The sequence below is a fragment of the Rutilus rutilus genome (genome assembly GCF_951802725.1).
Source record: "Rutilus rutilus genome assembly, chromosome: 23".
Classification (NCBI taxonomy): domain Eukaryota; kingdom Metazoa; phylum Chordata; class Actinopteri; order Cypriniformes; family Leuciscidae; genus Rutilus; species Rutilus rutilus.
Window position 1 is genome coordinate 18738174 of NC_140233.1, and position 26790 is coordinate 18764963.

Below are 26790 nucleotides of genomic sequence, written 5' to 3' on the forward strand. Positions count from 1 at the left end.
ATGGTAACAGTTTTCTTTGGCATGTTATGAAACTATGTGCTTCTCAGAGAATTGTTATGCTAATATTTCGACAATTACCCACTTTTCAGTTATCAATTATTCTATAATATACAGTATCATGGAAAGAGGGCTGACATTTTAAAGGGAAAATTGACAATCAAGTCATAATTTATTTACTATGTTCTTCCAGCATGTTAAATATTGACAGGCTGTAATATTCCTAAAATAATGTAATGTAAAATAGTCTAGCAGGATTAAGATAAGTTAGCTTGTCTTTAAAGGGTAGATTTCTTGAAAATAAATAGTTGTAATGAAAAAGAATACAGTTTAAAGAATTGTTAATGACTTTAAAAGGGGAATCATTTGATAAGAGTTGTTTACTCGTTTACAGTGTTGAGGTCTTCGCTAATGTGAGCGTTGCCGTTTTTCGCGTCGCGTGGAGTCGTGACTCGTGAACCATGTAAACGCTGTTGCTGTTTATGAATACGACTCGCTTCATTTAATAACTATCTGCTCCAGTACGTGTTCATTCCCTCAAAACAAAGCACCGCCTACACTGAACTTTATCTATTAAGTGCTGCTGCGCACTAAAGAAAGTAGGTCTTATGGAAAACAATCGAATCGCACTGTACAATGTTTTGGTTTTTTGTAAGTGCTGTTTTACTTTTATTTGCATTGAAATACCGTTATCCTTACTTTGTCAAAGAGGCTAAGTACATCTATCGAGTAGCATTGGTTGCTTATCGTATGACAAAATACATCAAATCCAAACCTTTCTATACCGTAGTGGATCGATTCTTGGATTCGGTTCAGAAGAACCCACACAAAGCGTTCATTCGGTTTCAGGATCAAACGTACTCGTATGTGCAGTCGGATAAACAGAGTAATAAAATCGCGAGGAGTTTGTTAAAAGACGCAGATCTTCGTGAAGGAGACACAGTTGCGCTTCTGTTGGGAAATGAGCCCATGTTCTTGTGGATATGCTTGGCTTTGGCCAAGATCGGATGTTCTGCTGCTCTTCTCAATCATAACATCCGATCCAAATCACTTCTGCACTGTTTCTCCTGCTGTGAGGCCAGTGTGCTGATCGCTGGGGCAGGTACACTTCACAGTTTTATTAGTCAAATAAACCAGTGCTGGATGTAGGCTACAGGTGCTGGTCATAAAATTAGAATAGCATCAAAAAGTTGATTTATTTCAAGAATTCAACTTAACAGGTGAAACTAATATATTATATAGACTCATGACATGCAAAGTGAGATATTTCAAGCCTTTATTTGTTATAATTTTGATGATTATTGCTTACAGTTTATGAAACCCACGAAATCAAAATCCCAGAAAATTAGAATATTACATGAAATCACACAGTAATTACACAGTGATACCATGGTCATTGAACCAGGTTTTGGTTCTTTTGGCAGTGTGGGCAGGTGCAAATCCTGCTGGAAAATGAAGGAAGCATCTCCATAAAGCTTGTCTGCTGAAGGAAGCATGAAGTGCTCTGAAAATGTCCTGGTAGACGGCTGTGTTGAGCGGACCAACACCAGCCGATGACCAACACAGACTGTGGAAACTTCACACTGGACTTCAAGCATCTTGGATTGTGTGCCTCTCCATTCTTCCTCCAGACTCTGGGACCTTGGTTTCCAAATGAGATGCAAAATTTGCTCTCATCAGAAAAGAGGACTTTGGTCCACTGTGCTTTATTAAATCCAGAGTCAACGCAGCCGTCTACCAGGACATTTTCAGAGCACTTCATGCTTCCTTCATTTTCCAGAGCACTTCATGCTTCCTTCATTTTCCAGCAGGATTTGCACCTGCCCACACTGCCAAAATAACCAAAACCTGGCTCAATGACCATGGTATCACTGTGTAATTACTGTGTGATTTCATGTAATATTCAAATTTTCTGGGATTTTGATTTCGCGGGTTTCATAAGCTGTAAGCCATAATCATCAAAATTATAACAAATAAAGGCTTGAAATATCTCACTTTGCATGTCATGAGTCTATATAATATATTAGTTTCACCTGTTAAGTTGAATTCTTGAAATAAATCAACTTTTTGATGCTATTCTAATTGTATGTACTCTGTAATAAGTGTAAGCTGTTGACTCAGTGTACTGTACAGTGTGTGCTCTCTGAGATGTCCCTTTTCTGTCTGTCAACTGTTGGTGACTTATTAACACAAATGGAAGGGTGTCCAATTATTTAGTGAACCAAAAAATGTTAATCAAATAAACATTTTGTGTATTTTCTCACTTAATGTGACGCGCACACTGAGATGCATTTTTAACAGTCATTTTAAACTTATGGTCAACACTTAGTTCAGCTTCTCAAATATGATTGGGTGAGCGGAGATACAGTCCAGCAACACAAGTTGTGTCACAAATTATGCACTAAGAACTTATAATATGCACTATGTATGTACTCAATCGTGTAGTATATTATTTTTATAAGGTTCTTTTTTTTGTTAATTCAGCATTGTAGTCTGATAGCCCCTCCGCTACATAAGGAAAGCGGCGATATTTGAATGCATGGTTGCATCCGAAATTGCATACTCTTCTGTGTGGGTATTTATTTTGAATAAGTACTTATTCAAAAAAATATGTTTTATATTGTATTTTTGGACGTACTACATTAACCATGTTGTCATTATCATGTGACACTTCCCCTCCATTCACAAATCCTCTCCCGTGGCCTCATGGGACAGTAAAGTGTCCATCGTAAACAGAATCTCACCGGAAGTAGTAGGTCATACAGGTACTTTTTGCCTACTCTTTTTATGATTTTGACATAGGCTTACTTTTTTTGTCATATACTGTTTTTCGCCTACTATATAGTAGGGAAGTATGTGATTTCAGACGCAGCCAATGAAGTGTCCAACATTCCACACTGTTCTTTGGTTAATTAAGAGCATCATCTCACTGTTTATACTACAAAAGCATAGTGCATAAGTTCACAAATTGGGACGTACCTTGGGACTTTTTTACTCTGAGGTTTGTACCGACTCGTCAATCTTTAGCGCCCCCCGGGGTTGGGGTCTCATCCAGTGCTATTTTTGTTTCCTGACAAGTATCCCGTAAAGATTAAAAAAAAAAAAACACTCATTGTTGAGTAACCTGACTAAATGAATCAAACTGAATATATACTTGTATAAACACTCATGTAGAACTGCAGGATGCTGTTGAGGAGGTGCTTCCCGCGCTGAGAGAGCAGGGCATCTCGGTCTACATACTGACTGATCATGTGACCTCCGAGGGAATGAAAAGTCTTACAGACAAGATCAAGCAGGCCTCAGATGAGCCTGTTCCTGCAGACCTGAGGGCCAACATTAGCTCCAACAGCCCGGCGGTGTACATCTACACCTCAGGCACCACAGGTGAGACTGGATTCAGTGGTCTTAATCTGTTTTTGAATGAAGATGTTTTTGCCCAGAGAGGAATGGATGAAAGTGTCAGTAATCTGTAATTAATAAAGGAGTGCATGTGGATTTAATGAGGCGTATCCCCCTGCAGGTCTTCCAAAGGCAGCAGTGATCTCTCATCGGAGGCTGTGGGCCATTTCCTTCTTCCAGTCCATTTGTGGTGTGAAGTGTGATGATGTGGTGTACGTCTGCCTTCCCTTGTATCACAGTGCTGGCTTTGGCATTGGATTCGGAGGTGCTATTGAAAGAGGTATGAAATCATAAAAAAAAAAATGTGTTGGTATTTTGTGTTGGTTATCCAGACACCTCATCATTGATAAGATAAAAACCAATACAACAGTGTAATGTTTTGTGACAAATGTAACTAGATGTCTTTAGAAATTTTGCTTTTGTTTGTTTGGTTTGGTTTTGTGTTTAGGAGCCACTGTTGTCCTGAAGAGCAAATTTTCTTCCTCTCAGTTCTGGGACGACTGCAGAAAATATAATGTTACTGTGATACAGTATATCGGAGAAACAATGCGCTACCTCTGCAATACACCAAAGGTATTCAAGCGTTTAAGAAGCCAAACAGCACAGATTCTTCCTCTTTTTGTCATCTGCAGGAATGTGGTGCTGGTTGCACACTGATGTATATAGGCTAGTTGTCCTTTGAGCAACAAGTAAAGAAAGAGGAATCCAGGGTGTCTGTTATCAAATGGACACCTAAAACATGCATCATGTTAGGAGTAAAGGCCCTTGCACACTGAGTCCGAAAATCGCGTCCGAAATTTTCGCACGTTAAAAAATAAATACGACCTCACGTTACGCCACACTGCCTCCGAAACTTTCGTCCGTCAAAAAAAATTCTAATCAGGTTCGATTTTCTGCGTTTTTCGCATTTTGGTGTTTTGACAATTCAGAGCCACCGAATCACGAATGCGAAAAAACACATGCGATAATTTCGGACTCGGTGTGCAAGGGCCTTAAGCGGTGTCATGTCAAATGGTACTCTAGCATTCAAAATGTTGGGGTCAATATGATTTTTTTTTTTTTTTTAAGAAACTAACTTTTATTCAGCAAGGATGCATTAAATGGACTAATAGTGACAGTAACGATATTGTTGGAAACTTTTATTCCTTCATCGAAGCAAGACCAGGAGACTTGAGATGGATCTTATAAGCAGAAGAGATTTATTCTTCCGAGTCTGTAGTTCATCAAGTCTGACTCAAACATTATACATTGTAGGTTATATACCTTCCAAGGGGGAGGGACTTTTGGAGGTGGAGACAAACTCAAACAAAGCATGCAAATGTAGGGATGAATCTTTCAGTGATTTGATTCTATCAAGTGAAAACCGATTAGGCAGGTTATCTGGCTGCTCAACAATCCGGCCCAATCAGCATAACACTATCATTCAAATTGCATAGACGCTAATCCCATCAGTCTGAGTGAAACTGGGACTCCAAGAGCCATTAAAGACAATAAGGAGAAAACAGGAATTGCAACTTTGCTGAGCAGAATCATTATCTTAACCTTAAAAGCTAAATGCGATATTCTTTACCGTGACGTTATGTATGGAAGCATATTTGAAATAGATTCTTAAAATTTGTTATTCTCCAATATTTATAGTGTTACAAAATATTTCTAGTACAAATAAATGCTGTACTTTTGAATTTTCGATTCATTAAAGAATCCTGAAAAATATTAAGCAGCACAACTGTTTCAAACACTGATAAAAATCAGGAATGTTTATTGAGCAGCAAATCATCATATTAGACTGATTTCTGAAGGAAAAAAATTGTTTTTTGTTAAAACAATCAAGCATGCACAGCTCAGGTGAGAAAAAGTAACACAAAAGTAATGTGACGCATTACTTTCCATAAAAAGTAACTAAGTATCGAGTTAGTTACTTTTAGGGAGTAACACAATATAGTAATTCATTACTTTTAAAAGTAACTTTCCCCAAAACTGACGGTGGAATATCTAGCAGGGATGTAATTTCACGAACTGACTTATTCCAAAGGTGGCCTTCTATCACAGTACCACACTTGAATTCACTGAGCTCTTCAGGACGACACCATTCTTTCACAAATGTTTGTAAATGCAGATTGCATAGCTAAGGTGTCAGTAAAGAAGTGTGCCCCAATACAGTACTTTTGTCCATACAGTGTATATTCAAATAGAAAGGAGTTATTTTATGTAATAAAATATTATTTTATTGCGTGAATTTTTTTTTCCCCAAAAAATCTTACCGATCCCAAACTTTTGAACAGTAGTGTATGTTGAATTATTATCACATGGAATATGTGAACAATTTACTTCAATTAGGGCTGTAGTACTCGAGTCCGGTCTTGGACTCGAGTCCGGACTCGAGACCGCTTTTCTATGGTCTCGGACTTGTCTCGGACTCGTCTCGGTCTCGGCCACTGGTCTTGCCAAATATGGCTTTTGGTCTCGACCGAGTCCAGGTGTCTTTATTATGTTCCCAGTAATCACACATACGTCGCCGCGATATTAAAACAAAATATTATTGGAGGGAAAGTGAAACACTGGCCACCAAATAACTATGGGCATCTCGGATCTTTTTCGTGAGCCGGTTCGTTTCACTCAGCTCAATGAAAAGAGCCGGCTCTTTTGACTCATAAACGGCTCTATAAAAAATAAATGTTTAAATAAACTCGCTGAAAGTCCACCGCTAGTGCAACGTGAATATTCACATTTTTAATTGTCCATAACACCCCGAAAACTAGCCTGCTTGCCTTGCACATCTAATTAATGGGCAAAGTTTTCAGACTTTTTTTCTTACCTTTCTTTCTTTGCCTTTTCCACGAGTGGTAGGCTAAAATATTATTTTTCGTCACGTCATCCGCCCGATCCGCGGTTTATCCGCATCTCTTGTGTGTGTGTCTGTGAGTTGGCTCGGCCCTCCCTCATGCAGTTTAATTGGTTGACATTGCGTGTATGATTGACAGGAACAGAATGTAAGGCTGATCAGAAAGTCGAAACGAATGTGTGTGCTCCTTTAGGCCTATATAATTATAATTTTTTTGTTGTTCTTTGAATTAGTCAATTATTTTAAATAAAATTAAAATTATTCATTATTTCATTATTACATGGGGTGGGCACAATGGATAAGACACATGCCTTTGGTGTGAGGGACCCGGGTTCGAATCCACTGTGAGACACCAATGTGTCCCTGAGCAAGACACTTAACCCCTAGTTGCTCCAGAGGCGTGCGACCTCTGACATATATAGCAATTGTAAGTCGCTTTGGATAAAAGCGTCAGCTAAATGAATAAATGTAAATGTAAATGTAAATGTACATGATTTAATTTCTATAGGCTAGCCTATATTTTTTTAGCAGACTGCTTTTTTTTTTTCCTGTCCTGGACTCGGTTTTGACTCGGACTCGAACCTTTTTGGACTCGGTCTTGACTCGGACTCGAACCTCTTTGGACTCGGTCTTGACTTGGACTCGACTAGTCCTGGTCTTGGACTTGTCTTGGACTCGACAAAGGTGGTCTTGACTACAGCCCTAACTTCAATTAATAATATGAACTTTTTATCGCAGTAAATTTTCAACATCTTGGTCTTTATAAAAAAAAACATTTGCCTACATAAAATGTATTAAGATCATTTTTGGATGCAACAGTTGCAAAAATGGTGACTCATCTTACCCCACTGTTTGCATACCAGTCCGTTTCTCATCTTTGTTCTCTTCCCACACAAGCGCGTTAGTGACCAGGTACACAACGTTAGAATGGCCATTGGGAATGGGATCAGGCCAGATGTCTGGAGGACGTTCGTCAGCAGATTCGGTCATGTTGACATCAAAGAATTCTACGGCTCAACCGAAGGAATCTTGGGCTTTTTGAACTTCGCAGGAAAAATTGGGGCTGTCGGTAGAGTGAATTTTTTACATAAGGTAGACTTAACTAGTCAGTAAATGCGCTCTTTACTCTTTTGCTCGCAATTCATCAAATTTCTCATTTCATGCGTATGAAAACATTAATGTTGTTTCAGAAACTGTATCCATATTCATTGGTTAAGTTTGATCAGGAGCAAGAGGAACCTGTAAGAAATGCAAATGGATTTTGCATACAAGTAGCTAAAGGCAAGTCAAATATTTCATTTTAATGAACAGTTCTTCAGAAGAAGCATGTTTGTGTGCATATAAATCATATAAAAATGATTTAAAAAAAAAAGTAATAAAGCTAAATTGTTAGCCTTTTATTCTGAAGAATGTGTCATTGCCTGTAATACAGGTGAGACAGGTCTACTAGTGTCACAGATTACCCAGAAGGTCCAGTTTGCAGGATATGCCAGGGATCCGAAACAGACAGAGAAGAAGAAACTCTACAATGTGTTTGAAAAAGGAGACGTTTACTTCAACTCTGGAGATCTGTTCAAGATAGATCGTGAAAACTTCATCTACTTCCAGGATCGGGTGGGCGACACCTTTAGGTGAATAAACGCTATAAAAAACTTTAAAGTTACACCTTTAATGGTACAATCAAAAGGCAGAATTGAATATAAAAGCATGGTTCTGTTCTCAGGTGGAAAGGGGAGAACGTTTCCACAAATGAAGTGTCGGACATCTTGACTAATGCGACGAGTATCGAGGAAGCAAATGTATACGGCGTTGCAGTTCCAGGTTTAATGCTATTTCACTTCAGAAATCAGAAATCACCCAGTTGACTGTCGTAACATTGGTTAATATTTCTTCTAACCTGACACACTTGATCTTTTGTTGAATTTGAAGGGTTTGAGGGGAGGATAGGAATGTCTACCATCACATTGAAGAAAGACCATCAGTTTGAGTGTGATGCCATTTTTAGTCATGTGACCACTTACCTCCCCTCTTACGCCAGACCACGTTTCATAAGGATCCAGGTAACATCATAACGCACAAATAAGCTCTCTTTAGGTAGCACCATTTCATATTTCCGAATGCACCAAAATCTAAATAAGTCCATGTGTTTCTGATTGCAGAACAGTTTGGCTGTAACGGGCACCTTCAAACAGCTGAAAGGGAAGTTGGTAGAGGAGGGCTTCAACCCCGCTGCAATCTCAGATCCTCTGTTTATTTTAGATGAGAAGGTGAACAGCTACAGACCGCTGACACATGACACATATCAGTCGATACTGGAGGGTCACTTCAGATTGTGAAGAGCAGGATTTGCTCTTTATAATACGTTATAAATGTATTAAGAGAAGTCAAGTCTTTTATTTGTTCAGAGCCCTAAATCTACATTTACACTTACAGGACAGTAACTGTCCAGAGATCACTATTAACACAAAAAATGTTTGCAATTAATTTTTTTTTTTTTTTTTTTTTTTGTACCAAAGGCAATTTAAAAATATATATATATATATTTTGCTTATTTTGTATATTTCAAAACTCTTGAAGTTTTATATCACCCTATATCCTTCAGAAGTTTTCTCTGACAAAAAGATAATAAAATTTTAAAAACAACTTCATTGTCAGTCTGAAAAGTGTCTTTCTAAGAACTTGATACTTTCCCCTGTAGTCTGTAGTGAACAAATAGTTTTGTAAGAGTTTGCTGTAAGATGATTGGTTCCCACAGAAACCCTCCCACTCACTCCTGTCTCAAAGTCTGAATTGGATTAGGGTTGCCATGTTGTGAGTTTAAAATACTCCCACATGTAATGTCATTTTTGTGTTAATTAGAAAAATAATAATAATAATAATTTTAAAAATGTCTCAGTACTTTATACCATTCTTCTAACGTTCTTTTATTTTAAATGCAAATATCAATTATTATTTATTTATACAAAGTTTGATTTATTTGGTTTATTATGTTTAATATGAATAACTGGAGAATATTTGAACACAATATTGTAATAAGCACACATCATTTTCTATAATGACCTACTTAATATGTGTTTTTTTTATTAGCACTGCATGAAGTCACACATCAAAACATTATTATTTTTGTTTTCTTTTTTTCAACAAAAGCAACAAGATTTCACTACATGTTCTGGGGAGCCAGATAAGCAAGTGTTTCTCGCCCAGGGGCCACTAGAGGACCTCAAAATGTCTTTTTCAATATATAAATTATTTCAAACAATTTATAAAGTACAAAATCTGCTAAAAAATAAATGAAATAATATAATGTGACATTATGTGTGTTACTCTGGAGCAGGGCATAGGCATTGAGTGAATTTGGGCCAATTGGAAATGGCCAAATTTCATGTTTTTGAAAAGAAACATTTCTTTTTTTTCATTTTTTTTTTCACTTTAGACATATTAGACATACAAACAAGAGTGAATGTATTTTTAAATAAAATATTATTTGAAAAGAGTTTAAAAGGATCACCTCACAGTCACAACTAGGCTGGAACTTCTTTTACCATTCTTGTTTCTTCTTTATTCCCTGAAATCCCCTTTAATTCTTTAATTTCTTTAAATAAAAATAAAATAAAAACGTGGCTCCAGTGTTCAAGGCATGGTTATGGTCTTGCTCTGGGGAAAATCTTGGACTACATTCAACCTTGGCAAACAAAATTAACATTTTAAATTTGTTCACTCAAGAATATTGTCAGCAGATCTTAAATGTTTGTTTGGGAAAATCATCTTCTTCTTTTTTTTTTTTATTAAAAATAGATTCTGGCTTAATAAATTTGTATGTTCACTTTGTATACAAAAATGCTTTCTCTCACTCACAACTTGAAAATGACCATGAACACATGTGGCATCAAGAACTAAAATGCTTGTTACCTTTTCAAAATAATTAGTTAAATTAACTACAAAAAAGTTGAATTGCGATTAAAAAGGCATATTTAAATGTAATGACAGACTTAATCTATTTTATTAAAACGTGCGTAAACAACCGCACCGAGTTGAAGAAGGATCTGGCAACCCGACGAGGTTCTAGAGTAGGGGGGTGGATCAGAATAATATAATCTCTCTCTGGGAGCCCCAAAAGGGCTGAACTTGCATTTAGAGAATGTGGCCCATGAATTTTAAGACTGTGGAAGTAGTGTCAGGCTATGGCATGTAGTTAATCTCAAACCCCTAGTATTGTACAAACTCTAGTAAACATGTATATGTGGATGACTCTTCTCGCGGGCTTGGCTCTTCTCCCCGCGCTGCTGAAAACTTTCTTCCCGTATTTTTTCCAGGACTGCGTGTATATATACAGAGCGCTTGGATTTGGAATCCGATTAAATGTATACAAAAGGAAAACTCCATTCTATAGTATTGTGGACTGTTTTTTGGAAGCAGTGAGGAAACACCCGCGGAGAGCGTTTATTCATTTCGAGGGGAAGACTTACACTTATGAGGAGGTGGATAAGGAGAGTAACAAAGTAGCGGATGCTTTGCGCTCGGTGGCCGCGCTTAAAGAAGGGGACACGGTCGCGCTCTTCCTGGGGAACGAGCCTCGGTTCGTGTGGACCTGGCTCGGCCTGGCCAAGCTGGGCTGTCCCGCTGCACTCCTGAACTTCAATATCAGATCCAAATCACTCCTTCACTGCTTCTCCTGCTGCGGCGCGAACGTGCTCATAGCAGCTGCTGGTGAGACATATATGTACAGTATACAGATACACTCTTCAGAGCGCCTATGGATGTATAGGCTAGTCTATACATAAATGCCTACTACTATAGTCATTCTGCGAGGCCTTGGCACTGATTTCCAACCATTCTCTTAATGTGTACCCACTTTTGAGAAGTGCTTTGCTTTCTTAAATATATAAAACAGAAATTATGACAAAAAAATATAGCTATACGTATGCATGCAATGGTACATTGTGAATATAATCACAACTAAAGGACTCAGTGACTATATTACATATAGCAGGGTTTGAACTTTCAATTAAATTTTTTTTTTTTTTTATACAATGTTACTACAAATATTAAGGATGCATTTTTTTTTATAAAGTAGGCCTATTGTATCTAGTTAATTGGTGAAACGGCATTCTTTCTGACACAACAGCGCATTGGTATGCAACAACACTGCGCAGGGATACGATGAGCTGTCGCCTGTTGCACGGAGCTATAGCTGAACAAACTCTGAGTTTCAGATTAGGTTTAGAGTTGACAAATCCAGATATAGATCAGGTTCAGCGGTCTCACAAAGCTCGTATAAACGTTCTCTGTCAAGGGTTTGATTAAGAATTTGTGATTAAATCTGAAGCGCGTGCACCTGAAAGTGTGACAGGTGAGGCAAACAGCCAATCACGCGGAACGTGGAGAGCGTCAGCTTGATTCACTTCTCTTCTGAACAATAGAGATCATTTTGAAAAGTATCATGAAGTTAAGAGCGTTTACAAGGTAGGAATAAACACTGTTGCAGCGTAAGTTTGAGAAGGCAGCTGAAATGAAATATCGCACTATATCAATGTATATATTTGATTTTGATGTGAATCAAAGAAATAGGCCGAATAATTATAGGTTCACAAAGAGCTCAAATGAATACACGTTTAAAAGCATTATATATGAATGCATGTATTATATTTATATTCATTTAAAAGCCAAGTTTAATATTACTTGTCAACTTATAGGCTAATTATTGAATGGAAGCTTGTTTCCGCCACAGGATAAAACATTTTGAAAGATAATTGCGACTTTTTATCTCACAATTGCGCGTTTACAACTTACTGACTTTTATATAAAGTCAGAATTGCTTGATATAAAGTCACAATTGCGAGATAAGTCAGAATTGTGAGATATAAACTCACAATTGCGAGATAGCCTATATAGCCTACTCGCAATTGTGAGAAATAAACTCGCAATTCTGACTTGTTTCTCGCAAATGCGACATTAGATCACGCAATTCTGATGTAACTCGCAATTGTGAGAAAAAAAGCCAGAATTGTGAGATGAAAAAGTTGCGATTACTTTTTTCATTTTTTATTCTGAGGCGGAAACAAGCTTCCATAAAATTCATATTATATAAATTTATAATACATAAAAAAAAATCACTTTAAATAGCTTTAATTTGGAGCGAGAGAGACAGGGGGAGTGGCTTTATTGCATCAGATACATGTCACTTTCCTCACAGCTGATTGGTCCAGTTTTGGTCTGTGATCTCTAACCCAGAATAAAAGCAGGTTCTGGAGCAGGTTAGCCGCAGCGTAAATTACCATGAACGTAAAAAAACAGTCCACCTTCTTGAGCCCGAAAAACCAGAACTTGCTCAAACCTCGAACTTACCTGTGTAGCAACCGAAACCAGCTTTGTGCAACAGCTGTTAAAGTTTATAAAAAGGCATTCACGTTAAAAAATGAGGATAATGGATATCAGTTATCATTATTGAGACTGTCCTACTGCATTAAATCCAACAAGTTTCTAGGCCTAGGCCACAGGTGTTTCGCGCCATTGCTTATTTTGGAATTTTCGCGCGGTTGGAACGCTGTATTGACCAATCAGAAGAAAGAATGAGAACTTTCCCCAAGATGTTCTTGCTGCAGCCTGTAATGCAATGACGTACTGCGTTAAATCCAATAGCCTATGCAGTGGACGTGTTTCCCCCCCAAACCAGTTAGGGTGTAGGCTAGCCTAAGGCAAGTTTAGGGGTTAGTATCTGTTGTAGGATTATGTAGCTACGCGATCAGCACTGTGATTGACATGAGTAATGAAATCTTATCGACTAGTTTGCGCTAATTCTAAACAGGTTTGGGCAATAAAAAACAATTGTCCACCACTTGTTGGATTTAATGCAGTAGGACAGTCTCAATAATGATAACTGATATCCATTATCCTCCTTATTTGTTAACGTGAATGCCTTTTTATAAACTTTAATGTGCAAGGCTTTTGATGTCAAGTTATTTTAGCTGTGCGAAAACACTCCGTTATGTTGCTTTATACTGCAAACTGGTATTTGTAGTCATTTTAATTTAACAATGTTTAATAATATTTTAGCAATATATCATTGTAATCTAAAAATGCATTGGTTTGAAGCTACAAATAGTTTTACCATTTAGTTATTCACATTTGAGTCTTAAACATTCACAGTACTTCCATATTGAAAATTAAGGTGGATATTGAGTTAAAATGAGCACATTAATGCAGTGGTAGCCTACTTGAGCCCTACTTATGTGGTTAAGGGGTACATAAGACAAAAGTTGGAGAAACACTGGCCGAGACAGAGGATTCAAGCACATGCTGTGCATGTGAAAACAGGCCAACTTCTTTGGGAACAGATATTTGGAAGACTTATCCATGATGTCGGATTCAGATTTTATTAAATTTTTTTGTTAAAATACTATTTTTTTAAATGAGATGTCACATTGAAATCAGACTCTGAAACATTTCAAGCCTCTGAATTCATGCGAGTGAGTTTGTTTCTCTTGCAGAGCTTCTTGATGCTGTTGAGGAGATATTGCCAGCACTGAAAGAAAAGGGGATAACTGTTTACCTCCTGTCAGATGAGAGCACTACAGACGGCATTCAGTGTATTGGTCAGGCCATCGCTAAGGCTTCAGATAAGCCGCTGTCCCCGTCTCTCAGGTCCAATGTCCATATCAGGAGTACAGCACTGTATATCTACACTTCTGGCACTACAGGTATCAGTCAAGGCCAAATTCAGTGGGTTATGTAATATTTATTTTTATATTCCGTTTAATAGCATACCAAATCATAAAAAATGCTGTATATGACTCTCTATGTGCTGTAAAAATATGCGTCCCTAAATAACACTGGTATTCTGGTCCATGGAGGTCTTCCTAAGGCAGCCTATGTGACCCATGAGAGGGTCTGGGCTTCGTCATTCATCCAGGGTGTTTGTGGAGTGACGTCTGAAGACATATTCTACATCAATCTGCCTCTGTATCACAGCGCTGGATTCCTCATCGGACTCATTGGATCCATTGAAAGAGGTATAATGGATTATATGATATGCCACTTTCTATATTTAGAAATGCTCGACTGGTTATAGCGCAGCTTACTACAAATTAACGTTTTTTCCAGGTAACACTGTTGTTTTGCGGAGAAAGTTTTCTGCCTCCCAGTTCTGGGACGACTGCAGGAAGTACAACATAACTGTGATGCAGTACATTGGTGAAACACTGCGCTACCTCTGCAATACACCAAAGGTAAAAACACTGTGTCATGTGTTATAAGTGTGAAGATATTTCTCTTTAAAATGTGTTTTATGGGGCTTTAACTTTTATTAGCTCTGTTCCAAAACCTACCTAGACTTCTGTTACAAAGGCTTGTCCAAAAGGTAGCAAAATTACACTGCCTTATGAAGGTGCGGTCACATTACCGGTAAAATTTGCCAAATTTCGTGTCCAAAAAGTACTATTTTCTGCAATAGCTATTTTCATTTGGAACGGGACCCACAACAGAGGTGTCTCCGCTTGCGCTCGAAAAAGAGGCCCGTCCCCAAGGGTTGGAAATTAACAGGGGCTTGGGGGAAAAACTACCATCAAAATTAGTAACAATGCTTCCAAAAATTAAGAGATGGTGCAAAAAAGTCTCCGTATAAGTTTTAAAAATATATTTATAAGCAATCTCACACAGGCAAAAGTGCTGTTTTCCCAAATATCACCACATTTGGAAATGTGATATTGATTTTATACATCAATTCAATTAACAAAATGTTAATATGCTATTAGACTAAAATTTTAGACACAATAGTGTCAATAAAGCCTTAATATTGCCGATATAGCAGTTTTTCCTCTATAATGCCAACTAAAGTAGTTCCAAACAGTAGAGCCATTGCACGTCTCCGAGCAACAGTTTCAGTTTCGTTACTGAATGAATCCACGTTTTGAGCGAATCGTTCTAATGAATGTTTCATCGACTTCTGCTTTGTCCCTGAATGAATCGTTTGAGTGAATGATTCAATGACTAACTCCTACTGTTTCTTTAAAACGGGCCTCTGAATGGAAAAGACCGTCTCTGATTGTCTGTTGTCAATAGTGTAGCGATGTATGAAGCACAGCTCACACAGAAGTCACTTTCAAACCAAGCCTTCAAATGCACAAACAATTGGAACCTGTTGAACAATGCTAATATGACTGAGCCAGAATGTTTCCCTCACGCGAAATTCCTGATTGCATAGATTCCCATTGAAATGACTGGATTTCACCCACGTAAATTTGCTTAACAATGCTAACTATGACCACACCTTTAGAGTATTGAGCTCCTAGCTTGGCATCATGCTAACATGAAACTCCAGGAATCAATCGTGGATGGAGTTTCCTACATTTACACTCATGAATTTCAGTAGCACCTCACTGCAGTACACGAGATCCAGGGGGCGGAGTTGGATGCAGATCTAAGGGGTGGAGATTGGTAGGTTTAGGGGTGGATTTAGGGATCAGGGGGTGGAGATGATCCAACTCCTCCCCCTGGATTTCGTGTTCTGCAGTGAGGACCATCTCATGAATTTGGCGAAAGCTTTGATCCGAAGTTACTTCACTGCATTCAAGGTATATAGTGCATTTTATCAGTGCATTCCCTGGGAATCGATCTCATGATCTTGGTGTCGGTAGCAATTCATGCTCTACTATTTGAGTTACAGGAAGGAACTTCCAGTGTATCGAAGCACTGTTTGTGTGTCTTGCCAATGTAAAGCATTCCAATTCAGTCATTTAGGAGGCTTTATGACCGTTAGCATGTTCCCATATGTTACGGACATAGGCCAGTAAGAGCTGTGCTCAAGAGGCTCACTAGCGACGGACACTAACGGCTACAGTCTTTAGCGTCCTTGTTAGCGCGCCCTCCTCCTACGCCAGAGACCCGGGTTCGAATCCTGCTCTGAGTGGATAGATTAGGACCGGTTACTTTGGTGCCGTGACTCGGATTGGAGTGAGGTTTAGGGGGGCGAGTGTAACGGACGTAGGCCAGTAAGAGCTGTGCGTGTAAACCTCACTCCCCTGGCCTCAAGAGGCACTAGCAGCTGCAGTCTTTGGCGTCCTTGTTAGCGCGCCCGCCTCCTCGAGACCCCGGTTCGAATCCCGCTTGGTTACACTTAGACTGTTCCTCATTTGGTTTTGGACAGAACTATTGTGTAGGAAACTTTGAGGCAGTGCAAAGATAAAACCACAAACTGGCCTGTTCTATGTTTTCCCCTTTGCAGAAAGACAATGACCGAGACCACAAGGTGAAGATCGCCATTGGTAATGGCGTACGAGCAGAGGTCTGGAAAGATTTCCTGAACCGCTTCGGACGCATTCATGTCCGAGAGCTCTATGCTGCCACAGAGGGAAATGTCGGCTTCATCAATTACACCGATAAAGTCGGAGTGGTCGGCCGTGTCAATATTATCAGCAAGGTAAGTGTGACAACACGTATTTCTTAGCAACGAGAAAGGCATCTTTGTGCAAAGTCAGCTTGATTGCCATTGTATTCCACAGGTGTTTTTCCCCTTTGCCCTCATCAAGTTTGACATTGAGAAAGAAGAACCCGTGAGGAACTCTGAGGGTCTGTGTGTCCCAGTCGGAAGAGGTAGGTCAGGTGCTAGCAGTAGCTGTGTGTTTTTTTGCGGTATAATACATTTTATTGCCATGTGGCATCAGTAAAGATTGTACAATGTGTTTGTTTAGTCTAGTATTTGAGGTTTTGAGATTATAACTTTCACTGACCTTTAGTTAGGAACATTGTCATAAAAAGTTAATGTTTAACATGTTACATGTGCATCTATAACTCTACAGTTGTTATTAAATGTTTCATAGATGAGGTGGGCCTTCTGGTCGGGAAGATCACGAAAAACACCCCTTTTGTCGGCTACGCTGGGAACAAGCAGCAGACCGAGAAGAAGAGACTTAGTAATGTGTTTGTGAAAGGAGATCTGTATTTCAACAGTGGAGATCTGCTGAGAATCGACAACGAGAACTTCGTGTACTTTCAGGATCGAGTTGGAGACACGTTCAGGTAGCGAAGCTTCAGCTGAAGCATCGGTGAAGTGCATTTGCACACTTCTTGGAGTTTCAAGCATTGCATTGTCATTTGTTATTGCAGGTGGAAAGGCGAGAATGTGGCTACAACTGAGGTGGCGGATATTCTCATGATGGTGGACTGCATTGAGGAGGCCAATGTGTATGGAGTCAAAGTTGAAGGTAGATGTTATCATTTGCATATGACAATGACTCGAATGGAAGAGTTGGGAATCGAATGGATTTCATGATGATACTTATGAACTACATGTTAGTTAGAGCGGTTGCTTGATTTATTAAACCACCTCATTACATTACCCAAAAATTGTTTGCAGGTCTTAAAGCGTAGTTCTCTCCGTAGTTCTCATCATTTACTCATCCCCGATGTATATGACTTTCTTTCTTCAGATAAACACAAACAAAGAATTGTATGAAAATAATCAATCTCTGTGAGTTCATATAATGCCAATAAATGGCTGCCGCTCGGTTGACGCTTGCACAACACACACTTCGGTTAGCCTAAACACAGGCTTTACTCCCTTCATACATATTGTTAGGTTCCATCACTGCAACTTCCCGAACACACTCAAGAAATGAAATGCGTTCAGCCCAAGCAAAGGCTGGAAATAGGCTTTGTAGTTAGTCATATACTGTAGATACAGCCGTTATATATCACATACCCAGCACTTGATTGGTCCTGGTTAACTACTTCACTAAAACGCTCCCACACGATACTTTTCTTTCCTTCCTTCCTTTTTTAATTCTCCTTTTAAAAATTTCTCTTGAATCTGTTTAGCATCCATTGCATTGCGTAGCTGGTCTGCATATTAGTGCCTGACATAAAATTAAGTTAAACTAATCCATAAGAATCAAGCTGTTTAGTCCGTATGAAGAGACTCAATTGCTTTATATGATCAACAGATTGAATTTTGTTTTTTATTCACATTTAAACATTCATCAGTGAACGTAAACAGAAGGTCAACCGAACCTGCTTGACGCGCGAGAACAAACCTCTAGCGGAAGTTTATATGCGAATAAAAGCCTAATTAAATCTGTTCATCATATAAAGCAATCGTGTCTCTTGAGAAAATTGACTAAACTGCTCAATCCATATGGATTAATTTTATGAACTTTTTGAAGCATCAAAGTGGTAGTTGCGTAGATTGTCAATGGAGGGACAAATCTCTCAGATTTCATTAAAATATATATATGTATTTGTGTTTTGAATGACAGATAATGACAGTAAATGCTGACAGAATTTTTATTTTTGGATGAACCCTTTAAGCAATTTATTTTTCCCCTCTGTGTTATATATAAGGACCATTAGGAGGTGCTCAAAGGCACATGATTTCCTTGATTGGTTTCCCCTGAAGAGAGATAGGCCTACTTTGTTGTTGAAAACTAAAGTAAAGAGTCTTTATTAAAATAAACACATGATTTATCTCTCATCCACCCGCAATTAATTGGAAAGTTCTCTTTTACTACTTGACCTGCGGTTTATCTGCAGTGTCCGCGGATATAACCGTCAACCGAGCGGCAGCCATTTAATGCCAATACATGGACTCAAAGAGATGGATTATTTTCCTAAAGATATTCATTTATGTTTATCTGAAGCAAGTCATATATATCGGGGATGACATGAGGGTGAGTAAAAGAAGAAAATTGTCCCTTTAAATTAGATTTGGAAATGTAAAAATATAATAAATAAAATAAATAAATGCATTCAAAGGAACCAAATTTTGCTGTAATAAGTGGTCCTTAATAATATATTAAATATATATTACATTTTAAAAATGTATTTAAAAAAAAAGTGATTAAGCTGTTGTTTTTTTTGTTTGTTTGAGTATAAAGCATTATGGCTGTAAGATACAACACGACTTTTGCCCAGATTTGCAGTCTTTTAGTTGACAGTTTTCATAAAATGAGGATGTGAAACATGTTTGATAGCAATGTGTCTGGTTACAATTTGGGTTGTTCAGAACAAACTCACACAATTTCAAAGTCGGCAAGTGTATGATGAGTCATTACAGTCCTAACAATTTTCATCATTGCTTATATTTCAATATTAAAACCTATGGTGTCTTCAGGCCACGAAGGAAGGATTGGAATGGCAGCTGTGACACTGAAAGAGGGCAGAGAGTTTGACTGCGTCACCATTTGCAGTGTTTTGGCCAACTATCTTCCAGTGTACGCCAGACCTCGATTCATCCGGATTCAGGTACGCCATCTTACCTTTAAACATTCCCCTGAATCTTGCTCGTAGACGCCGTCCTCTCCCGTCTCGGCTTCGCTCTGTGAAACTCAGCAAAGGCAAATTTGTCTTTCAGAATTCCTTGGAAGTCACAGGCACTTTCAAGATGAAAAAAGTGAAGCTGGTGGAGAAAGGCTTTGACCCAACATTAATAGAAGATCCTCTCTACTTCCTGGATCTGACGCAAAAGAAATACATTCCACTCTCTCAGGAAATTCATAACTCGATCATGGCGCAAGACATTAAACTGTAATAACCATCAAATAAGCTAACGGTACCATTCTGAAATCTACTAACCAGTAGTCGCCTACTAATCTCAGGGAAAACAAGTGATTCCGGTGAATGATTTTAATCTTTACAGTCAACTGTTTTACATTATTTTACTTTCTTAAATGCACAAATGTGTCTTATCACTTAACATTGTTAATAATGTACATTTATAATTTTCTCCTAAGTTGTAATAAAAGTTAATTAGAATCTAATAAGATTGTGTTACACTAAATATGCACAGCTTAAACTCTCAAGTCAGCGATTCTCAACTGGGTCATGAACGGTAAAGGAAACGAGTAGCAGGAGTCAGGTTCAGGAAGTAAAAAAAGAATAATTAGTTGTAAAAATGTATAAATTTTCTCCATTGGGAAGTTGATTTTGAACGATAACTTATATTTTACAGACAGCCTTACTGAGAGCTACGAGGTTGTTAATCGATGATATTTGCTTCTGTTGAAGACGTCAGGCCGCATTATTTCAACTTAGTTTTAAAATAACTGCAGAATTGGTGGTGAGAAACTACATTACCCATGATGCTATACAGAAAACTCCACCAATCAGTTGAAACAAGCAAACTGCAGCAAAGATCTGTCCATCTCCCCACGCTCTCAAAATACTAAATTATTTTTGTGTATATTTTTAATAAACATATATATAATATAATAAATAAACCTGTTTTTATATTTCTCCACCACTTTTTATTCGATTATGTTGTTCTCAATGCTTTATGGGATTGTAGTTCTTTCCCTCACTAAAGCCAATAAATATAGTCTAGTAACTTTGTTTTTGTCCGATTCTCAAATACTTTGTCTTCCCGTGTCCAATCAAACACTAATAGTGTGAAATTTGTACCAAAATACCTTTAATTTGATCTGAACTCTTTCCCTGCCAGCATTTTTTTAAGTTGCTAGTCACTGCCAGTGTTTTTTTTTAAATAATTTTCACAAAACTTGCATAGCCCCTAGAATATTTTGTTGTATGAATATTTGAATGTGCAATATAAAGAACAAAGCCTCTGCTTTTTCTCAAAAAAAAGTTTTGAATGTAAGTTTCTTTAAAAAAACCCAAAACATTTTGAACAAAAAGCTGAGAAAATCAAATTTTTGTCAAAGACTTAATCTGAAACGGATTCAGAAAGATGATCGAAACACAGATGGAGCAGATCGAGTCCATCAACACCCCAACGCTTCACAGTCCTGCAGCTCGTCCTGGGTCGACATTAGGCAGTTTTGATTTATATGCTGTGTAATGTTGCTGATGGCGTTAGCTCGCATGTGCACAAGCAGTGCTTCTAGCGCTTGTTTCTGCTTTTTTTTTTCCCGCCTGTTTTGATCTGGAGATTCTGTACTCTTTCAGAAGATGTCACAGCGCCCCCTATCTTATTACAGTGAATCTTCCGGCAATGGTGGGGAAAGAGTTAATGACATTTTTATTCACTTCTGAGTTTCCACTCGCTGTCCACAGCAGTTGAGAGTCGCTGCTTTAGGGTTGAAAACTCATTCCTCTGACCCAACGGCTTCTAAGAAAGCAGACCGCCGGTGTTCTCAGCCGGTCGGGGGGTTGGCCTCTGTAATCAGCTGTGCACTATCTGTTTGAAGTAGGTGAAAAGCCAAGTGCACTAAACTCATGACCTCTGAGCTCGAAAATAAACATTTCTAAACACCACGAACCCAGATGAACCAGTTTCCTTCTGTTCCCAATAACAGGGGTCGTTAACATCTTTTACATGTCACAATCCTCAAGATTATGCAATACCAGGGTTACATCATCAGTCACAATTTTTTTTTTTTTACTTTAAAAATGAATTTATTTATTAATACAGTTGTATACTTAGAAATGTGCTGCAAAGAAACCAAAATAAAAATAATGTCGCCACACAAAGAGAAGAAACTAAACCCGGGATGAAGCTGCGTCGTCATATCAAAACAAAGTCGTACTGATGTGCCTTAATAAACTGTCTATTAGTAGAAAAATACATTTCAGGGCACACAATACAGCATCCAGTATCACAAATAAAGTCAGAGTCCACCAAAGCAGACCCTTCTTAAGTACAGAGTCGTCAAATTATTTCTAGTTTGTAAATAATAAAAATGTTTCTGTAACTGTTAAAAATGCCATTACGTAGTGTTTGTATATATGTCGTCGGTATAAAAGATAACGTCCTTTTTCGTTGCATTTATTATTTCTTTTTTTTTTTTTTATTATTCATTTAAACTTTCTCCGTACTGCTAAGTTAAATTCCAAGGCTCAGAAGTATAACCGGAATACAAACATAACCAATGTTATAGTTGTCCTTTTTTTTGTTTTTTTTTGTTAAGAAACTTTTTTTTCCACGTTAGGTTTTTATACAAAATAACAAAGATGTACAAAAGGTCATTTACAGCGAAACCAAGGCCATATGCTAGCACAATATTTACAGCTGTAATTGAAACATATCCTAGTGTTCTGGTATATTCTTTGACTTCATATGCATAGCAGTGAAAATGCAGACCTGTTGATCAGACTTCATTATTTGTGTGCTAAATATCCCATCCTTCGTAACTTCCTTCTGTAACAGAAATTCGATGTTTGCTAGTCTTTCGGGTCAAAGGAACAAAACCAAACAAAACAAAAAAATGCAGATAAGGCATCACTGCTTGCAGTGTATGATGGGTAGGTTTGTGTACTCAACTTAGTAGCAGGCGTTTGGACCTGAGTCATAGCACATGCATAGATCTCTAGACAGCAGGAGTTCCGGAAAACCACAGTCAGTGTTTATCTACGGTAAAACATCGCTAGAAAAGATCGGTTCAAAACGTAGAGAGAGAGAGAAAGAGCCCGTTTTTTTTCGTTTTTTTTTTTTTTTTTAGCCAGAGAGGGAAGTCCATGAGCAGATGAGTGCAACAGTCACATTCCTTCAAAGGAGCAGTTCTTCACTTCAAAAAAGTCTCAAATGTTCGTCATCTCCTAGAAACCGACATGCTTTCCAGTTCCGTGACAAAACGTTACAGCGTTCCGCGAAAATCGCATGACCTCGCAAACAAAAAAGCTCTACATACATCAACTTTTCTGTTTGGGAGCACATTAGCAGGGTTCACTTGTATTAAGTAAAACTAATTCGTTTTTCCGGTTCCGTTCAAGACTTTCCTAATTATTTGGAGAAAAAGAGGCTACAAATGTCAAAAAGGGATTTTTTTTTTCTTTTTTTTCCCCCGACTGTCTGTGGCACAGGTCATGCATTCCATTAGTTCATTAATTTATGTATTCAGTTATTTTTTGCAAGTCTTCAAGCACCAAAAGGTAAAGAAAAAAGGCAAAACCAAACTTAAAAAAAGGGAGGAAAAACCAAAAGAAATAGGGAAAAAAAAAAGAGCGCTCCGTAGCATCTGCGCCATCTTCCAAGACATTTTCTTTTTTTTTAGGGGGGGGAACGACGTTTCAGCCCATCAAAGCAAAGTGGAAAGAATTAATACTTGATAAAGTGGTGCAAATCCCTCCCTCCTGAGCAGAGGAACCGGGAGAAGGGTTCAGTAACAGACCAGCTGTTGCTCTCTTCAGAAGTGGTCGATCAGCACGGACACACAGTTGGCGCCCACCAGGTAATTGGGGTCTCCTGGTAAACACTTGTTTTGCCAGCATTTGGGGTCACCTGTGGGTATATTCACAGGAGAAACGTCATGAGGAAAACTGTACACACAACATAATTACCTGACATTTCAGACGCTTTTCTGTTAACACTAGGACTGCACGATTTTTGTGGGGGGAATAATTGAATTGAGTTGAATAACCCAAAATTTTATAATATAAAATACAGTTAACACTTTACAATAAGCTTTCATTTGTTAACTATATTAGGGGCCGTTTACATGACACCATTTTCAACTAAAAACGTACAACTACTTGTGTGTTTTGGCTGTTTATTTACACGACAACAGCGTTTTGGGGGCCTGAAAACGCAAAGTTTTGAAAACAGGTTTCAAAGGCTACGTTTACACGGAAACGATCTGAAGAGAAAACGCAAAAGTGATCGATTTTTATTCTGCGTTTAGACGAGCGTTATGGGGGGAAATCTGCGTGCATATGGTGACGCAAAAGTGTGTGAAATTCAATGTAGTATGCACTCCAGGCGGCTAGGTGGCAATGTGAAGCACTGATCGGTGCCTTCACTGTCTAGCAGACTTTTGCGTTTTAACCGTTTAGACGGAAACGCGACGGAGCGTTTTTAAGATTTCCACTCTGGAGGGTGGTTTCACTTTTTTGCGTTTTTAAGCCCCCAAAACACCGTCGCCGTCTAAACGAAAGGCACATCTGATCAAATATTTTTACGTTTTCACCCGTGAGCGTTCTCATGTAAACAGGGCCAAAGTGCACGTTTTTGAAAACGTTCTACGTGTAAACAACCAAAACGCGAATCTCTGAAGACGATGACGTCATGCACATGCGTTTTACGTGTTCAGTCTATAGTGTTTCAACGCCATCTAATGGCCTGGCAGTTTTAAGCATATCGTTTTCGTGTAAACGTACCCTCAGTTAACATGAACTAACAATGAACAATACTTTTAAAGCATTTATTAATCTTAGGTAATGTTAATTTAGACATTTACTAATACATTGAAATCAAAAGTTGTATGTTAATACTATTTCATGAACTTAAGCTAATAAATAAATTCTGTAAAAAATTTATTGTTCATTGTTAATGTTAGGGGCCATTTACACGCCCCCATTTTCAACTAAAAACTGAAAACTTATGCATTTTGGCCATTCATTTACATGACAACAGTGTTTTGCGGGCCAGAAAATGCTAACTTTTGAAAACGGGTTTCTGAAAACAACATTTTCGTCTCAGTGTACACTAAAAAAAACGTGAATTTGTGAAACCAGTGACGTCAAGCGCCTGTGTATTATGTGTTCAGTCTATAGACCTTATGCGCCAGAGAAACGAGGGCGCCGCCATCTTTAGAATATTGTCTTTTAACTTCCGTTTTGCGGTTGCTCTGTATATTTCTATGGCGCTGCTGTACAGGAGTAATTCGCTTTTGAAGTGGATTTACTTAATGTAAAGTTAACGAAAGTTATCATGAGGATTGTAATGTTTAAAGCAGATGACTAAACAAATGTCAGTCGACCGGGAAGATTTTAAAACAAGCCGTTCATTAGTAAACACGCAAAATCGCTGTGAAAATACAGACCGGAAGTCAAAAGACAACGACCGCAGCGCTGAAAAGGGGCGGGGCTACAGGCCCGTAGTGTTTCTTTACAAAGTGACATCGCCACCTACTGGCCTGGCATAAAGACAGTTTTTAGTCGTTTCCACATGAATGGGGATCATTTTGACACTGTTGTCGTCTAAACGGAAAGTGCAAAGGAATTTAGCACATCATTGTCATGTAAACGTAGCCTTAGTTAATGCATCAACTAGCCTTAATTAATGGGATCTTATTGAAAAGTATTACCATTTTAATAATTTGACCTGGTCATGTGTAAAGGAACACACTGCCACACTTAACTCTGAAAAATATATATTTAATAAACTAGATGCATGTTTTATTTCGATTAATCGTGCAGCCCTATTTCACACTGCAGCTAAATTCGGTTGTCACTCCTTTTTGGGTGCTTAATCCTGTACACACAGTTCAATTATTCACAGAAGGGATAATTTTTTATAATTATATATAAATAATTTGCTCCCGGGAATGTGTTAGTATCCACATATCTCTTTTACCGCCACAAAATGCCACACTATCCCCATGTCAACCATCGCAAGATCAGGAGTGACTCCTGTATTCATACAAACGGAACAATTATTTTATTTGCAAGACTGAATCCCCTAAATTAATGTGGTTGTTATTCCCAAACCGTAGCAACACTGAACCTAATTCCTCTGTGTAGACTTGCCCTTTTCACACTGCAGCTAAATTTGGTTGTCACTCCCCTTTTGAACACTTAATCCAGTTCTGTACACACTTGAATTCAGTTATTTATGAGTGTGACAACCAAATTCTCTCAAAATACCAAATGTAAAACAGGTTAATTTGTTGGTATCCACATTTCTGGGTTACAGCCACAAGAACCACCACATTATCAAATGCCGAGATTAGGCATTTGATCATTTACTTTTAGCCATATGAAATCCATATTTCTTGTTTATAGCCACATATCCATGTTAACCATCACAAGAACAGAAGCTATTCTTTTATTCATCCACACAGAACTATAATTTAGATAGATTCACTCCTGGATGTCTTTCCCTAAAGACACGCGTCCGTTCCAGTCACATTAAACAATATTTCATGGATTAATTGTGAATGAATAAGAGCTGAAGAGACTGAGACTGATAATAAAACGATAAAAAGCAAGCGCACAGATTGTGGCGTGAAAGCGTCTTGTGATCAGGCTGGCTGTGTGAAATGTTAATTCAGAGAGCCCAGAAAATGAAACAAAACCAAAAGATGAATAAGCCTCTTCCAAGACGGCTTCAATCCCGATCCCAAAAGACCCATCAAAGGACAGAGAGAAAGGACAGCGTACCCGACGAGGAGTCGGAGGATTTTAGAGCAAAAGACCAACCATCAGGGGTCATAGACGCACAGTGTGGTAGACGCAGTTCCACGGGCTTCAGGAACTTCAGACCGTGAGGGCCGCACATCACCAGGGGACTGAGGAGCGTTTCACCTGGCAAAGAAGACATGGTCAAATAAGCTTCATACAGACGAACGTGGGCCATTCGTTCAAAACATACACTACTGTTCAAAGGGTTAGAGTTGGTGAGATTTTGTTTTTGAAAGAGGTCTCTTATGTAGCCTTTCTTTGATACAGTAAAAACAGTAATATTGTGAAATATTATTACAATTTAAAATAATTGTTTTCTATTTGAATATATTTTAAAATGTAATTTATTCCTGTGATGGTGAATTTTCAGCATCATTACTCCAGTCTTCAGTGTCACATGATGCTGATTTGATGCTCAATAAACATTTATTATTATTATTATTATTATTATCAATGTTTAAAACAGTTGTGCAGCTTCATGTTTGTGT

The 26790-nt window shown here is 38.2% G+C and overlaps 3 protein-coding genes across 15 annotated transcripts in view; 2 read left to right on the plus strand and 1 right to left on the minus strand.

Moving 5' to 3' along the window:
* The first annotated feature begins 483 nt into the window (after positions 1–483).
* slc27a2b (solute carrier family 27 member 2b) lies at positions 484–8874 on the plus strand. Its single transcript, XM_084397028.1, has 10 exons — positions 484–1099; positions 3172–3381; positions 3518–3676; positions 3845–3969; positions 7136–7330; positions 7429–7519; positions 7671–7869; positions 7962–8059; positions 8168–8298; positions 8398–8874. The coding sequence occupies exons 1-10, from the start codon at positions 634–636 to the stop codon at positions 8572–8574; spliced, it is 1851 nt and encodes a 616-aa protein (XP_084253154.1). The 5' UTR covers positions 484–633; the 3' UTR covers positions 8575–8874.
* A 1428-nt stretch (positions 8875–10302) lies between these two features.
* Positions 10303–20796, plus strand: slc27a2 (solute carrier family 27 member 2). The gene is made up of 10 exons (XM_084397029.1): positions 10303–10945; positions 13726–13935; positions 14089–14247; positions 14339–14463; positions 16458–16652; positions 16735–16825; positions 17053–17251; positions 17339–17436; positions 19341–19471; positions 19581–20796. Exons 1-10 carry the CDS (start codon positions 10471–10473, stop codon positions 19755–19757), a joined length of 1860 nt encoding a protein of 619 aa, XP_084253155.1. The 5' UTR covers positions 10303–10470; the 3' UTR covers positions 19758–20796.
* Positions 20797–21953: 1157 nt separating this feature from the next.
* tjp1b (tight junction protein 1b) overlaps positions 21954–26790 on the minus strand; it is a 131477-nt gene continuing 126640 nt past the window's right edge. For 11 of the 13 annotated variants that reach the window (XM_084397018.1, XM_084397017.1, XM_084397012.1 and 8 more), the window contains 2 exons: positions 26282–26425; positions 21954–23402 (listed from right to left, as the gene is read on the minus strand). In XM_084397018.1, coding sequence (XP_084253144.1) covers positions 23308–23402; positions 26282–26425 — 239 coding nt within the window. In that variant the 3' untranslated portion in view covers positions 21954–23307. The remainder of the gene's footprint in view (positions 23403–26281; positions 26426–26790) is intronic. The other 2 variants (XM_084397019.1, XM_084397016.1) reach the window with 1 other exon arrangement.